General features: G+C 44.8%; 2 protein-coding genes across 7 annotated transcripts in view; one reads left to right on the forward strand and one right to left on the reverse strand.

Moving 5' to 3' along the window:
* The window catches only part of LIN54 (lin-54 DREAM MuvB core complex component), a 94,372-nt gene extending 78,604 nt beyond the window's left edge, over positions 1–15,768 (reverse strand). Inside the window, exon 1 of one of the 6 annotated variants that reach the window (XM_074396370.1) lies at positions 15,612–15,768. Coding sequence is in view for 2 of the 6 variants with exons in the window: in XM_074396371.1 (XP_074252472.1) it covers positions 13,747–13,969 (223 nt within the window). In the remaining 4 variants the exon portion in view is untranslated. Of the gene's footprint in view, positions 1–13,313; positions 13,555–13,746; positions 14,584–15,611 lie in introns of those variants that run through there. The other 5 variants (XM_039468569.2, XM_074396371.1, XM_074396369.1 and 2 more) reach the window with 5 other exon arrangements.
* On the forward strand, positions 2,055–2,537 carry LOC120363669 (translation machinery-associated protein 7-like). The gene has a single exon (XM_039468570.2). The coding sequence runs from the start codon at positions 2,343–2,345 to the stop codon at positions 2,535–2,537; it is 195 nt and encodes a 64-aa protein (XP_039324504.1). The 5' UTR covers positions 2,055–2,342.
* Positions 15,769–16,301: the final 533 nt, after the last annotated feature.

A 16,301-nucleotide genomic window follows, 5' to 3' on the forward strand; every position in this document is an offset into this window, starting at 1 on the left:
TTCTTTTCTTTTTTTTTTTTTTTTTTCTGAGATGGAGTCTTACTGTCGCCCAGGCTGGAATGCAATGGTGTGACCTCGGTTCACTGCAACCTTCACTTCCCGGGTTCAAGCAATTCTCCTGCCTCAGCCTTCCAAGTAGCTAGGACTGTCACAGGTGTGTGCCACCACGCCTGGCTAATTTTTTGTAATTTTAGTAGAGACGGGGTTTCACCGTGTTAGCCAGGCTGGTCTCAATCTCCTGACCTTGTGATCTGCCCGCCTCGGCCTCCCAAAGTGCTGGGATTACAGGTGTGAGCCACTGTGCCCAGTCTCATCTGTTTCAATCAGGGTCACATGCAGACATGATGGCCTATGCTAAAAGAAAGTCTCAAAAGGACTGGATATGGCAGGAAAGGATTGGGTCATCTAGTTATATGACCCATCATGCTATTTTATCTCTTAGGAATGGAAGCCATGTACTAGCACATGCAACCTCATCATCCCTGTGTTGAGGACCCCTCCAAGAAAAGAGAGGCTCTTCACAGGCCAAGAAAGCTGAGAAGCTTTTGCCTCACTTGCAGGAGAGGTTGCCTGTGAAGGTATGGTAGAGAAATAATTTAGAACATACAATGCATTCCCCTATGCTTCAATTTTTTTTTTTTTTTTTTTTTTTTTGAGATGGAGTCTCACTCTGTCACTCAGGCTGGAATGCAGTGGCAGATCTTGGCTCACTGCAACCTCTGCCACCCAGATTCAAGCAATCCTCGTGTCTCAGCATCCTGAGTACCTGGGTCTACAAGCATGTGCCAACATACTTGGCTAATTTTTGCATTTTTAGTAGAGATGGGGTTTCACCATGTTGGCCAGGCTAGTCTTGAACTCTTGACTTAGTGATCCGTCCACCTCGGCCTTCCAAAGTGCTGGGAGGCCATCCTAATCTCCACTGGCCCAGGCACTCTATCCTATTACCCTGGTATTTCCAAAATAGCATCAGCCACAATCAGAAGTATTTTGTTTATTTGTTTATAATTTTATTGCCCCTTCGCAATTTCTTTTAAAATACAAAGCCAAGGCTGGGCGCGGTGGCTCAAGCCTGTAATCCCAGCACTTTGGGAGGCCGAGGCCGGTGGATCACGAGGTCGAGAGATCAAGACCATCCTGGTCAACATGGTGAAACCCCGTCTCTACTAAAAATACAAAAAATTAGCTAGGCATGGTGGCGCGTGCCTGTAATCCCAGCTACTCAGGAGGCTGAGGCAGGAGAATTGCCTGAACCCAGGAGGCGGAGGTTGCGGTGAGCCAAGATCGCACCATTGCACTCCAGCCTGGGTATCAATACAAAATAAAAAATACTGTAATCACAGCAAGCTGGGAGGCCATGGAGGGCGAAATACCTGAGGTCAGGAGTTTGAGACCAGCCTAGCCAACATGGTGAAACCCGTCTCTACTGAAAATACAAAAAATTAGCTAGGCATGGTGGCAGGCATCTGTAATCTCAGCTACTTGGGAGGCTGAGGCAGCTACTTGAACCTGGGAGGCAGAGGTTACAGTGAGCCAAGATAATGCCATTGCACTCAAGCCTGGGCGACAGTGCAAGACTCCCTCTCAGAAAAAAAGAAACTGAGTGTTTAGTTGACCTTAGAACAACAGGGTCCACTTACACATATTTTTTTCAACAAATATATTGAATATTTTTTGGAAATTTGTGGCAATTTGAAAAAACCTGCTGATGAATCATGTCACCACTAGAAACATCAAAAAAATTTAAGAAAAAGTTTGGTATGTCATGAATGCATAAAACATATGTAGACATTGGTGTGTTTTATAATTTACTACCATAAAATATATAAAATATAAAAAACTAAAATTTATCAAAACTTACCCCCACAAACACACGGTATCATTTGCAGTGGGGAGAAATGTAAACAAAGATGCACTATTAAATCAAAACCACAAAAAAGTAACTGTAGTACATATTATACTGCTGTAATAATTTTGTAGCCACCTCCTGTTGTTACTGTGGTGAGCTCAAGTGGTGCCACTAATTGTCTGTCTTCACGTGAGCAGTTCCTCCCTCCAGTAAATTGTGTATTGCAGTAAAAAGTGAACTTCCGTATTTTTCATTGTGTTTTACGCAACATTGTAAAACTTGAATAACACTAGAAGACCCATATGAAGTGCCATTCATGATGCTGTAAGTGCTCCCAAGAAGCAAAGTATGACATTACAAGTAAAAGTTTAATTGCTTGATAAGTACTATAGATTGAGGTCTACAACTGCAGTTGCCCAACATTTCAAGATAAATGAATCCAGCATAAAGACCATTATAAAAAAAAAATTGGGGGGAAGGGGTGGCAGGCGCCATGTTCAGCCGTGAAGGTGGCAAGAAGCAGCCCCTGAAACAGCCCAAGAAGCAGGCCAAGGAGATGGAGAAGGAAGATAAGGCTTTCAAGCAGAAACAAAAAGAAGAGCAGAAAAAACTTGAGGAGCTGAAAACAAAGGCCACGGGGAAGGGGCCCCTGGCCACAGGTGGAATTAGGAAATCTGGCAAAAAGTAAGCTGTTCCTTGACCCTGAGGAGATGGTGACCCTTTATTTCATCCGTATTTAAACAACTGTATTTCCTGCCATAACATCTTTTGCCACCTATAGCTGGAATTAAGTGTTGTCTTGGAGCTGTTGTACATTTAAGAATAAACTTTGTTTAACTTTGTTGAAAGAGAGAGAGAGAGAGAGAAAAGAAAGACAAAGAAAAAGAAAGAAATGAAAAGAAAGAAATTTATTAAGCTATCACTGCAGTTACATCAGCAGATACAAAAACTTTGCACTTTTAGCAAAATACTTTTTTGTCTAATATTGAAAATGCAGCATCTGGCCAGGTGCAGTGGCTCGTGTTTATAATCCCAGCACTTTGGGAGACCGAGGCAGGTGGATCACTTCAGGTCAGCAGTTCAAGACCAGCCTGGCCAATATGGCGAAACCCCATCTCTACGAAAAAATACAAAAATTAGCCATGTGTGGTGGTCCCAGCTACCTGGGAGACAGAGGTGGGAGAACAGCTTGAACCTGGGAGGTAGAGGCTGCAGTGAGCTGAGATCGCACCACTGTACTCCAGCCTGGGTGGCAGAATGAGAGACTCTGTCTCAAAAAATAAAAAAAAGAAAATGCAGGCCAGGCGTGGTGGCTCACGCCTGTAATCCAGCACTTTGGGAGGCCAAGGCGGGTGGATCACGAGGTCAAGGGATCGAAACAATCCTGGTCAACAGAGTGAAACCCCGTCTCTACTAAAAATACAAAAAAATAGCTGGGCATGGTGGCGTGTGCCTGTAATCCCAGCTACTCAGGAGGCTGAGGCAGGAGAATTGCCTGAACCCAGGAGGCGGAGGTTGCAGTGAGCCGAGATCGCACCATTGCACTCCAGCCTGAGTAACAAGAGCGAAACTCCATCTCAAAAAAAAAAAAAAGAAAAGGCAGAAAATGCAGACTTTATGTGGGTAGCAGAGGATAGCTACAAGAAATGCATACTTATAGACTAATGATTTGAGAAAAAGAAGTCATTATATGACAATTTAAAGCAAAAAGAAGGTGAAGGATTAAAGCTGGAAAATTTAACATAAGCAAAGAATGGTTTGATAATTTTAGAAAGAGATTTGTCTTTAAAAGTCAAGAAAATGGTCAAGCACAGTGGCTCATGCCTGCAATCCCAGCACTTTGGGAGGTGCAAGCAGGTGGATCACTTGAGGTCAGGAGTTCAAGACCAGCCTGGCCAACATGGTGAACAGTAACTATATTTTCTCTTCCTACGGTTTTCATAATAACATTTTGCTTTCTCTAGCCTACTTTATTGCAACAATATGATCTGTAATAAAAATAACATATAAAATATATGTTAATCAACTATGTTATCAATAAGGCTTCTGGTCAACAATAGGCTATTAGCAGTTAAGTTTTTGGGGATTCAAAAGTTATATGCGGATGTGGATGTGGATATGACTGCTTGGGGTTGGTGTCCCTAATCCCCATGTTGTTCAAGGGTCAACTGTACTTTTTGTACCTAGAGCTTACTACCAGTATTAACTAGTGAACTATACACTTAGATTTTGGCTTTTCTTTCTTTCTTTTTTTTTTTTTTTTTTGAGATGGAGTCTCCCTCTGTCACCTGGCTGGAGTGCAGCAGTGTGATCTCCACTCACTGCAACCTCTGTCTCCCAAGTTCAAGTGACTCTTCCGCCTCAGCCTTCTGAGTAGCTGTGATTATAGGTGTGTGCCACCATGTCTGGCTGCTTTCTTGTATTTTTAGTAGACATGGGGTTTCACCATGTTGGCCAGGCTGGTCTTGAAAACCTGACCTCAAATGATCCACCCACCTTGGTCTCCCAAAGTGCAGGGATTACGGGCACCTCGCCTGGCCAGATTTTAGCTTTTTATTATTTTTTTGAGATGGAGTTTCACTCTTCTTGCCCAGGCTGGAGTGCAATGCTGCAAACACGGCTCACCACAACCTTCACCTCCTGGGTTCAAGTGATTCTCCTGCCTCAGCCTCCTGAGTAGCTAGGATTACAGGCATGTGCCACCATGCCAGCTAATTTTGTATTTTTAGTAGAGATGGGGTTTCTCCATGTTGGTCATCATTCCCGACCTCAGGTGATCCGCCTGCCTCAGCCTCCCAAAGTGCTGGATTACAGGTGTGAGCTACCTCACCCTGCCTTAGCTTTTATTTCTAAAATCAAACATCAACAAACTAAAAAAACAGTTACAGAACTACATTTCTCATATTGGGAACAGTGGACTATAAGCCATGAGTTCTGATGAAGTTTGAAAGGTTTATATTTCCCACAGAAAACTGGTATGGCCCCTGCAGAAGGATGACACACAAATTTGTAAAGTGTTCCATGAAAAACCAAATTAGGCCGGGCGCGGTGGCTCAAGCCTGTAATCCCAGCACTTTGGGAGGCCGAGGCGGGTGGATCACGAGGTCGAGAGATCAAGACCATCCTGGTCAACATGGTGAAACCCCATCTCTACTAAAAATACAAAAAACTAGCTGGGCGTGGTGGTGCGTACCTGTAATCCCAGCTACAGCTACTCAGGAGGCTGAGGCAGGAGAATTGCCTGAACCTAGGAGGCGGAGGTTGCGGTGAGCCGAGATTGCGCCATTGCACTCCAGCCTGGGTAACAAGAGCGAAACTCCGTCTCAAAAAAAAAAAAAAAGAAAAGAAAAACCAAATTAAAAAATAATTTTTTTTTCTTTTTTTCTTTTTCCAAGGCAGTGCTGAAGGTAAAAAATAATTTTTTTTGAGACAGAGTCTCATTCTGACACCCAGGCTGAAGTGCAGTGGCACAATCTTAGCTCACAGCAACCTCCACCTGGGGGCAAAATGATCCTCCCACCTCAGCCTCTTGAATAGCTGGGACTACAGGTGTGTGCCACCATGACTGGCTACTTTTTCGAGTTTTTCTAGAGACAGGGTCTTGCCATGTTGCCCAGGCTGGTCTCAAACTCCTGAGCTCAAGCCGTCCACCCGCCTTGGCCTCACAGAGTGCTGGAATTACACATGTGAGCCACTGCACCCGGTCTAAATTTTTTTTTTTAAAAAAAGAAAGGTTTTTATTTTCATTTCAATAGTATTTTTATAAAGTATATTCTGGGTCATCTAAATAACCGCATCGCATCCAAAATCAATGGTACAAGAATTCAGATGAGCTAAAGAAAAAGGCACAAAAGGGACTTATAAGATAAACGACGTATTTATGCCAAATAAAAGCCAAACCACTTAACCTGAGATGTAAGAAGAAAAGCTGTGCAGCATTCAAACACAGAAAAGTGGTGTAGAAATTGAGTCATCATAGGCTGTAGAGTATGTAGAAAACAGGCCAGGCATAGTGGCTCACACCTGTAATCCCAGCACTTTGGGAGGCCAAGGGAGGCGGATTGCAAGGTCAGAAGTTCGAGACCAGCCTGGCCAACATAGTGAAACCCCATCTCTACTAAAAATAAAAAAATAAAAAAAAATTAGCTGGGCATAGTGGCGGGTGCCTATAGTCCCAGCTACTTGGGAGGCTGAGGCAGGGGAATTGCTTGAACCTGGGAGGCAGAGGTTATGGTGAGCCAAGATTGCGCCACTATACTCTAGTCTGAGTGACAGAGTGAGACTCCCTCTCAAAAAAAAAAAAAGAAAAGAAAAGAAAAGAAAGAAAAGAAAAGAAAAGAAAAAGAAAACTACATCTGTGCTAAGGCAGATCCTAGTATATTTACTATGGAAAGAGATATTTTTGTTTTGTTTTGAGAAAGTGTCTTGCTCTGTCATCAGGCTAGAGTGCAGTGCCAAGATTACGGCTCACTGCAGCCTTGGACTCCTAGGCTCAAGTGATCCTCCCACCTCAGCCTCCCAAGTAGCTGGGACTATAGAACGGACACAAGCCATCACACTCTGGCAAATTTTCTTTGCATTTTTTTGTAGAGACAAGGTCTGGCTATTTTGCCCAGGCTGGTCTTGAACTCACAGACTCAAGCTATCCTCCCACCTTGGCATCCCAAAGTGCTGGGATTACAGGAGTGAGCCACTGCACCTGACCCAAAGATTGTTTCAGCAAAACAACATCATTCATCACCCTAAGTTTAAATTTTTTAATTGGTTTTACAGTTTTGTTTATATTAGATTTATAAATTCACTTTATTTGTTCGTTTTTGAGATAGAGTCTGGCTCTGCTGCCCAGCTGAAGTGCAGTGGTGCATTCTCAGCTCACTACAACTTCTGCCACCCAGGTTCAAGTAATTCTTCTGCCTCAGCCTCCCAAGTACCTGGGATTACAGGCACACACCACCATGTTGGCCAGGCTGGTCTCGAAACTCCTGACCTCAGGTGATCTGCCCATCTTGGCCACCCAAAGTGCTGGGACTACAGGCACGAGCCACCATGCCTGGCCTATAAATTTACTTTTGATGTATACTTAGTTTTAAATTTATATCTATCTTAGAAAGTAAATATTTTAATAAATTAGGCCAATATTGGGGATTCACAATTTTTTTTCCTTTAAAAGGGAATTGTAAATTGCTTTTTTTTTTTAACTTTTAATTTTTTATTTTTAATAGAGACGGGGTTTCACCATGTTGGCCAGGTTGGTCTCGAACTGCTGACCTCAGGTGATCCGCCTGCCTCAGCCTCCCAAAGTGCTGGGATTACAAGCGTGAAACACCACACCTGGCTATCACTATTATTAAAAAGTCAAAAAACAGGGAGCAGGCACAGTGGCTCATACCTGTAATCCCAGCGCTTTGGAAGGCTAAGGCAGGTGGATCACTTGAGGCTAAGAGTTTGAGAACAGCCTGCCCAACTTGGTAAAAGCCGACTCTACAAAAGTTAACCAGGACTGGTGGTGCGCACCTGTAATCCCTGCTACTCAGGAAGCTGAAGCAGAAGCACTTCAGTCCGGGAGGCAAAGGTTGCAGTGAGCCAAGATCACGCCACTGCATCCAGCCTGAGGGCAGAATGAGACTCCATCTCAGCGGGAAAAAAAGTCAAAAAACAGATGCTGGCAAGGCCATGGGAACATTTATACACCGTTGGTGAAATGTAAATTAGTTTAGCCACTATCGAAAGTAGCTTGGTGATTTCTCAAAGAATTTAAAACAGAACTACCATTTGACCCAGCAATCACATTACTGGGCATATATGTAAAAGAAAACAAATCTTTCTGCCAGAAAGACACATGGACACACATGGTCATCACAATACTACTCAACAACAGTAAAGACATGGAATCAAGCTGGGTGCCCATCAATGGTGACTGGGTAAGAAAAATGTGGTACATATGTACTACGGAATACTACGTGACCATAATAAAGAAAGAAACTGTCCTTTGCAGCAACATGGATGCAGCTGGAGACCATTATCCTAAGCAAATGAACACGCAGAAACAGAAAACTACTGCATATTCTCACATTAAGTGGGAGCTAAACATTGGGTATCCATGAACATAAAGATGGCAACAGCCGGGAGTGGTGGCTCACGCCTGTAATCCCAGAACTTTGGAAGGCTGAGGCGGGTGGATCACGAGGTCAAGAAATCGAGACCATCCTGGTCAACATGGTGAAACCCCGTCTCTACTAAAAATACAAAAAATTAGCTGGGCATGGCGGCGCGTGCCTATAATCCCAGCTACTCAGGAGGCTGAGGCAGGAGAATTGCCTGAACCCAGGAGGCGGAGGTTGTGGTGAGCCGAGACAGTGCCATTGCACTCCAGCTTAGGGAACAAGAGTGAAACTCCACCTCAAAAAAAAAAAAAAAAAAAGATGGCAACAATGGAAACTGGGGGCTACTTGGTGGTGGGAATGGGGTCAAGGATTGAAAAACTATTGGCTGGACACGGTGGCTCACTCCTGTAATCCCAGCACTTTGAGAGGCCAAGGCAGGAGATCAAGACCATCCTGACTAACACAGCAAAACCCCGTCTCTACTAAAAAATAAAAAAATAAAAATTAGTCGGGCATGGTGCCACGTACCTGTAGTACCAGCTACTCAGTAGGCTGAGGCAGAAGAATTGCTTGAATCCAGGAGGCAGAGGCTGCAGTGAGCCAAGATCACGCCACTGCAGTGCAACCTGGGTGACAGAGCAAGACTCCATTTCAAAAAGAAAAAAGAAAAACTAACTATTGGGTACTATGTTTAGTGCCTCGGTGACATGACAGGACCATTCATACTCCAAACTTCACCACCATGCAATATACCCAGGTAACAAAACTGCACATGTACCCCTTAAATCTAAAATAAAAGCTGGGGAAAAAAAAAAAAAGGTGAATTCCAAATTAGTCACATACCTTTAAAGTCTATGTTCAAGTATATACTATTTCAATTTAAGGTTCTACCACTCATACTTAAATGTATTATGAAGTATCTGCTGCAGTACTCCATTCTATCTAGGTGAGCTTCCTTAATTTTTTAACTTACTTTCCATAAAGTCTACATGATAGTTACATGAATTTGACAATGTATTTCAAAGGGTGTGAATTAACAACTTAATAAAATGAAATGGACCAGGCATGATGGCTCACATCTGTAATCCCAGTACTTTGGGCAGATCGCCTGAGGTCAGGAGTTCGAGACCAGCCTGGCCAACATGATGAATCCCCGTCTCTACTAAAAATACAAAATATGGAGATTCAAATCAGGAAAGATCTGTTTCTAAATTATGGCTCTCCTAGTTTCTTATCATGTAATCCTAGTCAATAGTAACATCTCTGAGCTTCAGTTTACTTACAGGGTTACTATGAAGATAGTTATGAGATATGCTGTAAGTCAAAAGTTGTTTTCCTATTTATCTAAATTAGCTTCTCCTTCTGATTTCTCTATTGTTTTATGGTGTTCAATAGTCTACCAAATGGCTAGGTGTAGTGGCTAATGCCTATAATCCTAGTACTTTGGGAGGATGAGGCAGGTAGATCACCTGAGCTCAGGAGTTCGAGATCAGCCTTGCCAACATGGTGAAAACCTGTCTCTAACAAAAATACAAAAAACTGCCGGGCATGGTGGCTCATAACTGTAAATCCCAACACTTTGGGAGGCCCAGGCGGGCAGATCACGAAGTCAGCAGTTCAAGACCAGCATGGCCAAGATGATGAAACCCATCTCTACTAAAAATAGAAAAATTAGCCAGGTGTGGTGGCAGGCGCCTGTAATCCCAGCTATTCAAGAGGCTGAGGCAAAGAACTGTGTAAACCCGAGGCAGAGGCTGCAGTGAGCCAAGATCGCACCACTGCACTCTGGCCTGGGTGACAGAGCAAGACTCTGTCTCAAGAAAACAAAAACAAAAACAAAACAAAAAATTAGCTGAGTGTGGTGGCCCATGCCTGTGGTCTCAGCTACTCATGAGGCTGAGGAGGAAGGGTCACTTGAGCCTGCGGGGCAGAGGTGTAGTGAGCTGAGATCTACTATACCCTAAACTGGGTGACAGAATGAGACTCCATCTCATTTAAAAAAAACAATTCTATCATACACCGGGGCTTAAAATTGTATGGTCGTTGACATCCCTCTTTCCAGAGAATTATTAATCTGTCATATATCATACAGATTTCACCTTCACCATTGACTCTATCCTCCTGTAACCAATCACATCTAAACCTCCAAACCCTGAAGCCTACTAAGATATTTTTACCTCCATCTCCTCTCACCTACAATGCATCCTACATAACAGCTACATGTACAGGATTTATCCTGTGAAGTATATCTCTGAGATTGTCATTCTCCTACACTAAGTTACATTTTCTGTAACTCTTTTTTTTTTTTTTTTGAGACGGAGTCTCACTCTGTCACCAGGCTGGAGTGCAATGGTGCGATCTGGGCTCACTGCAACCTCCACCTCCTGGGTTCAAGCAATTCTTCTGCCTCAGCCTCCAGAGTAGCTGGAACTACAGGTGCACCCTACCATGCCCAACTAATTTTTTTTTATTTTTTGTATTTTTTGTAGAGACAAGATTTCACCATGTTGGCCAGGATGGTCTCAATCTCTTGACCACCTCGGCCTCTCAAAGTGCTGGGATTACAGATGTGAGCCACCTTGCCCAGCCTCTGTAACTGCCCACTCAATCAATCCTTCCAACTTCACTCCCAGTGATTCTTAAACCGAAAGTTTCATGAGGCAAAGATATTGGAGGTTATTTTATCTACTATCCCTAGCATACTACATGACACATAATAGACATCCAATAATAATGTTTGAAAAAGCAGTGAAAATATATAATGCTCTTCCTCCAAAAAATGAACATTGGGCTATCTCTGGTGGTATAATTCTTGCTTCATTTCTTTCTAACACACTTTTAATTACTAATAGACAATTGTTCTAACTTTGACAATCTGAAAACTGGTCTTTAAAGATAATCACAAAGGATTACAAAGAGACAATAGCCATCTGTGATTAAAAGAAAGCCAATGAAAAAGCTTTTCAAAGCTTTTTAATCTCCCTATGTTAATTTTTTTCTTTTTTTTTTTTTTTTCATGACATAGAATCTCCTCTGTCATCCAGGCTGGAGTGCAGTGGCGTGATCTTGGCTCACTGCAACCTCTGCCTCCCAGGTTCAATCAATTCTCTGCCTCAGCCTCCCGAGTAGCTGGAATTACAGATGTCCGCCACCACACCTGGTTAATTTTTTTTGTATTTTTAGTAGAGACAGGGTTTCACCTTCTTGGCCAGCTAGTCTTGAACTCTTGATCTCGTGATCCATCTGCCTCAGCCTCCCAAAGTGCTGGGATTACAGGCATGAGCCACCGTGCCCAGCTAATGCTTGTAATCCCAGCACTTTGGGAGTCCGAGGTGAGCAGATCACGAGGTCAAGAGATATCCTGGTGAACACAGTGAAACACCATCTCTACTAAAAATACAAGAATTAGCTGGGCATGGTGGCACTCGCCTGTAGCTCCAGCTACTCAGGAGGTTGAGGTAGGAGAATCACTTAAAGCTGGGAGGCAGAGGTTGCAGTAAACTGAGATTGTGCCACTGCACTCCAGCCTGGCAACAAAGGGAGACCCTATCTTAAACAAAAAGAAAAAAAAAAATTCTTAGTCTTACTACTAAGTCAGCAGCTACAAGGCATGGATCAAATAACTGCAATATAAAATTGCAATTTTAAAAAGACAAAACCAAATACCTACTGAATAATATAGCATAAAAATTATTTTTAAAAAACAGTCATTATCGCTGGGCGCAGCGGCTCACGCCTGTAATCCCAGCACTTTGGGAGGCCAAGGCGGGTGGATCACGAGGTCAAGAGATTGAGATCATCCTGGTCAACATGGTGAAACCCTGTCTCTACTAAAATTGCAAAAAATTAGCTGGACATGGTGGTATGTGCCTGTAATCCCAGCTATTCAGGAGGCTGAGGCAGGAGAATTGCCTGAACCCAGGAGGCGGAGGTTGCGGTGAGCCGAGATCGCGCCATTGCACTCCAGTCTGGGTAACAAGAGCAAAACTCCGTCTCAAAAAAAAAAAAAAAAAAAAAATCATTATCTATCATCATCAATAACTAAACCTTCTAAGTACCTCTCAGGTATTTCTCCCAAAAATTTTTTTGGGTCTCTTATTCTTCTAGTATGCTTAAGCCAAATGTCCAAACTATATGGACTCATTCACACAAAATATTTCCCCTCTAAGTACACTACAAAATTTGTGATATTATATGATAAACTGTGGTAAAGTGTGTTCACAAATACTCTTTGTAGACAATTTGAATAAGGAAATAGAGGGCTAATCATAAACATTCCTCATGGCCATTTCTCAAATATTAATCTCTCTGTTCATTATCATACAGTCAATGTCATTGATCCAAGAAAAGCTAGGGGAAAAGCATAGGCCCCAAATTAATGTATAAACATTTTTTTGCCAGACGTAAAAACTCGATCACATGTAACTTTTCTGTAACACTGATGTGTGCAAGGAGACAGACTCCTTTCAGCATAACCTAAAACATACATGGGTCTTTAGACAACCTAATAAAACAGTGACTATTATAGAGTCAATCAATCCAGGTATCTAAACAAAGGGCGAGGCTAACCACTACAGCATTTAGAAATAACAGAGGTCTCAATTTCTCTACCATCTTAATGTACTCACAACAAATGCTTGCATCACACCATCACAACTCTCCTTCTTAACAATGAAGGTAAAAACTCAGGACCAAAAGAGAGCTCCTAGAGATGTATTTCACTTGCATTATAAAATCTACTACAAAATTTTTCATAACTTTACTCTGAATTCATGAACTAGGTTGGGTGGGGGGAAAATACAGGGACGAGCTTCCCTGAAAAGCATGGGAATAAAATATGACTGACAATATCTCAATTGTTATTTGCCAAATGACAGGAGCAAAGAGATTAGTCACCCTATGGATAACAGAGTATTAATTTTTTTTTCTAATTCTTATAAAACTGGTTCCTATTCTTTAAGATGTGAATATCCACACCCCAGCAAGTTACAGACACAGATCTTAAATGCAGAATAAAATGCCAACGCTCTGCCTCCTTCGAGAAACATACAACCCCAAGAACTGCTGAACACCATCAAGGCAACACCCGCCAGAGTGGATGTTTGAAAAATTGTATCAGGGAATCAGGGTAAGTGCTAGCGGATCCTCTAGGCCTCAGCAGCAGCCTTAGGTGTAAGAGCAAACTGGAGCCCTCTGAACAGTCAAAGAATAATGTTGATGTCATGACGAGGCTACTGATTCTTCGCACTCCGGACAAGTCATTCCTTGATCCACCGCGCAATTCGTTCCCCACCCAACCCAATCCCCGCAAATAAAGAGATCTCCATAGAGAAGCCCTCGGGTACCCCCTCCTCCTCTACCTCCAGCGGCTGCTGCTTTCTCCTCCCTCGGGCTCCGAGGTGGGGGCTCCAGAAGGTCCTGGGCAATCCCGAGCCCCGGCGGGGCTTGTTTTGCCCGTGCAGGATAGCTCTGGCCAGCCGCTTCCTTTCTCAGTTTGTCCAAACTAGAGCGCTCCAGGGTACCTGGGAGCCGAGGAGGGAGCCGGGGTGGCGACGTCGCCGTCGCCGCCGCCTCTGGTATGTCAGGGGCCGGGATTGTATTTCGAAAGATCCGCCATTTTCACCTCGTCATCACCATCACAGCTCAGCAGCTTCCCCGACAGCCGGAGCCCGGGCCGCCGCCGCCGCCGCCACCACCAGTAACCTCCCCCTTCCTCCTCCTCCCCTCCCCGCCCGCCCCTCCCGGGAGGCGCACACCCACATATCCGGGGAAGCCTCCCGCCGCCCCGCCAACCTTCAAATGAACACGGCCGTGCAAGTGCACACGGGCTACGCCGAGACCTTTCACCCCCAGTCGGGGACGCTAAAGGAAGTCGCGCCACCTGCGGGGTCCCAGGTCCGGCATATTTTTGTTTGGAAGAGCAAAAGCCAGGCAGAAGGTGGCACAAGGACAATAAAGAACACAAACTCTCATTTTCAGAGCAGCAACTTGAAAGAGATGGTGGAATGCGCTTCATTCACTATGGCTATCCCCAGCCACTAAAAACATTATTGTGAAGACCCTTGACGTTATCCACCAACTTTTGACATTTTACCCCACCCACAGAACTACTCTGACAGGATGAGCTATTCCCATATGCATGTTTGACCTTTGACACCTTTGTCAATTACAGGCAGTAATCCTCATGCAGATGAGGTGATCAAAACACCTAATTTTTACAAATAAAGTTCTGAGATATTTTCCTCTCCGACAATTTTATCTGGTCATTTCTGTCCATGAACACTGTGACTTTAAACCTGTCATCAGTTTAAGATGTGAAAGCGCAACTAGATTTAAAACGTACTTAACTAATTGTAGAAACATTAATGAATGATCAATTTCTAAAATATTGAAAATATAACTCGAAGTTAAAATTCTTTGCCAAATGTTTGTAGGATCTAAGTAATCAAATTTAAAAAAATCTGCTGCTGATATATTTGTTCAATACAGTGAAAATAAACAGCTTGCTTCAGAACAAGACGACCCTAGTGTTACCAGGTAGGTAAGAGTTACCAGCTCTTGTCATCAGTCAGCTGAATACGTGAACAGAAGAGAACACAAGTTAATTCTTAATCATCTAAAAAATAACAAAATATAAGCTGCAAGCCTTCTAATGAGACCAGTATTTAAAAAAAAAAAAAAAAAAAAAAAAAAAGGAAACTGGCTGCCATTTCAGAAAGCGTTAACCATTCAAAAGCTGAATTCTTTATCATTCAACTGCAACATAAGCTCTAAAAGATCTATCTGAAATGGAAAAAATTAATTTCAAGGTTGCGAATAGGGCCACTCTTCTATCCAAGTTAGTGTAAGAAGAATAAGGTTGAAGTTGAAAAAGTCATTTCATTTCCCTACCTTGGTTCAATGGCAACTCCATATAAAAGTGGGTAGATTCAGCCTTCAGCAAAGGCTGTCTACCACCCACCTCAATGGCTGTTTTTATGTGCAGACTGCCAGATGCTAAGCGTGTAAAGTGTTCTCAATATATTCATCTTCAAACTTTATTTCCCCACTGACTGCCCCGTCCATCCGCACTCTGCCTGGTTGTTTACCGTTGTTGGCTAAGCTAAGTCCCGGCCCGCTCCCTTCCCCCGTGCACATCGGGAACATTATGACATTTGGCTGGTGGGCTTCGCGAGGAAAACGGACACGCACGAACGAGAGCCCGTACAAAGGGGCGTAGGAAGAACGCGGCGGCGGACAGCAGGGAGAGGAGGGACTGGCACAAAATGACACAGCAGCAAAACCGGTTCCCAGAAACCCGGGGCCGCCACGGCCGGCTTCTTGGGTCGCGCAGCGTGCGTGTCAACAGCCGCGGGAGCCCTTCCTCCAGACCGCCGAGCAGGCGGCCGGCCGAGCGCTGGCCCTGCCGAGTGACAGCCAGCTTCCCGGGAGCCGGCGGGAAACGGACGAGCCCGGAGGATCCTCCGCCCCCCGCGGCCCAGGGAAGGGGCGCGGCGGACCCCGCCTGAGGGTTCCCGCTCCCTGCCGAGGCCCACCGGCCGGGGATGCCAGAGGGAGCGGTCCAGCGCTCTCCGCCCGCGCAACCACTGGCAGCGGAGGCCGGTTCCCCCTTCCCGCCCGCCCGCCCAGAAGACCCCATCTCAGGGGCTGACACTCACCAAAGCCGGCGGCGCCGCCGCCTCCTGGTCGCGCGGCGCTCCCTGGGCTCCCAGCAGCCGCGGCGGCGGCGGCGCCTCCGAGACACAGACCAGGGTTTGTTCAAAATCACGCGCCCAGCGCCATTCCACCGCCGCATCCCATAATACGCCGGGCCCTCCCCCGCCCGCGCGCCCCTCTCTGCCCGCCCCTGCGCTTCGCACCCCGCCCCACGGCCGGCTTCCTTCGCTCCGCCTCTTCCGCGGCGCCTCGCCCCGCCCCTTGGCAACCTTAGCGCGCGTCATTCCGCCAGGCTCCGCCTGGGCGCTGCGGCTCCACGTGACTCCGAGTGGCGCCCAGTCAAAGCGATCGCAGGGAATGTTCCATCGGACTGAGGCTGGTGGGGGGAGGACCCGCATCGCGCTGCGGGTGGGAGAGGCCGTCCTTTCGTCTGGCTTTCCTTGTTAGGGAGTCCGGACTGTAGGTGCGATTTCCAGCGTATCCTGCTCTTTGATGTGCTTGAGTGAGGAAGTGACCAATAGTCACAAATGACAAGTCACTGTTTTTTAGGCACTAATTTTCCAAGGGTCGCTAAAAAGCCTCCGGGAGATCATTGAGAGTTAAACTTATTTTGATACAGACCTTTTGCTTTTCTTACAACACACAGCTAAGACTAACGCAGTCAAAATTATTTGTATTTAATAACCTTTTAT

This window comes from Saimiri boliviensis, chromosome 3, assembly GCF_048565385.1.
Source record: "Saimiri boliviensis isolate mSaiBol1 chromosome 3, mSaiBol1.pri, whole genome shotgun sequence".
Taxonomy (NCBI): domain Eukaryota; kingdom Metazoa; phylum Chordata; class Mammalia; order Primates; family Cebidae; genus Saimiri; species Saimiri boliviensis.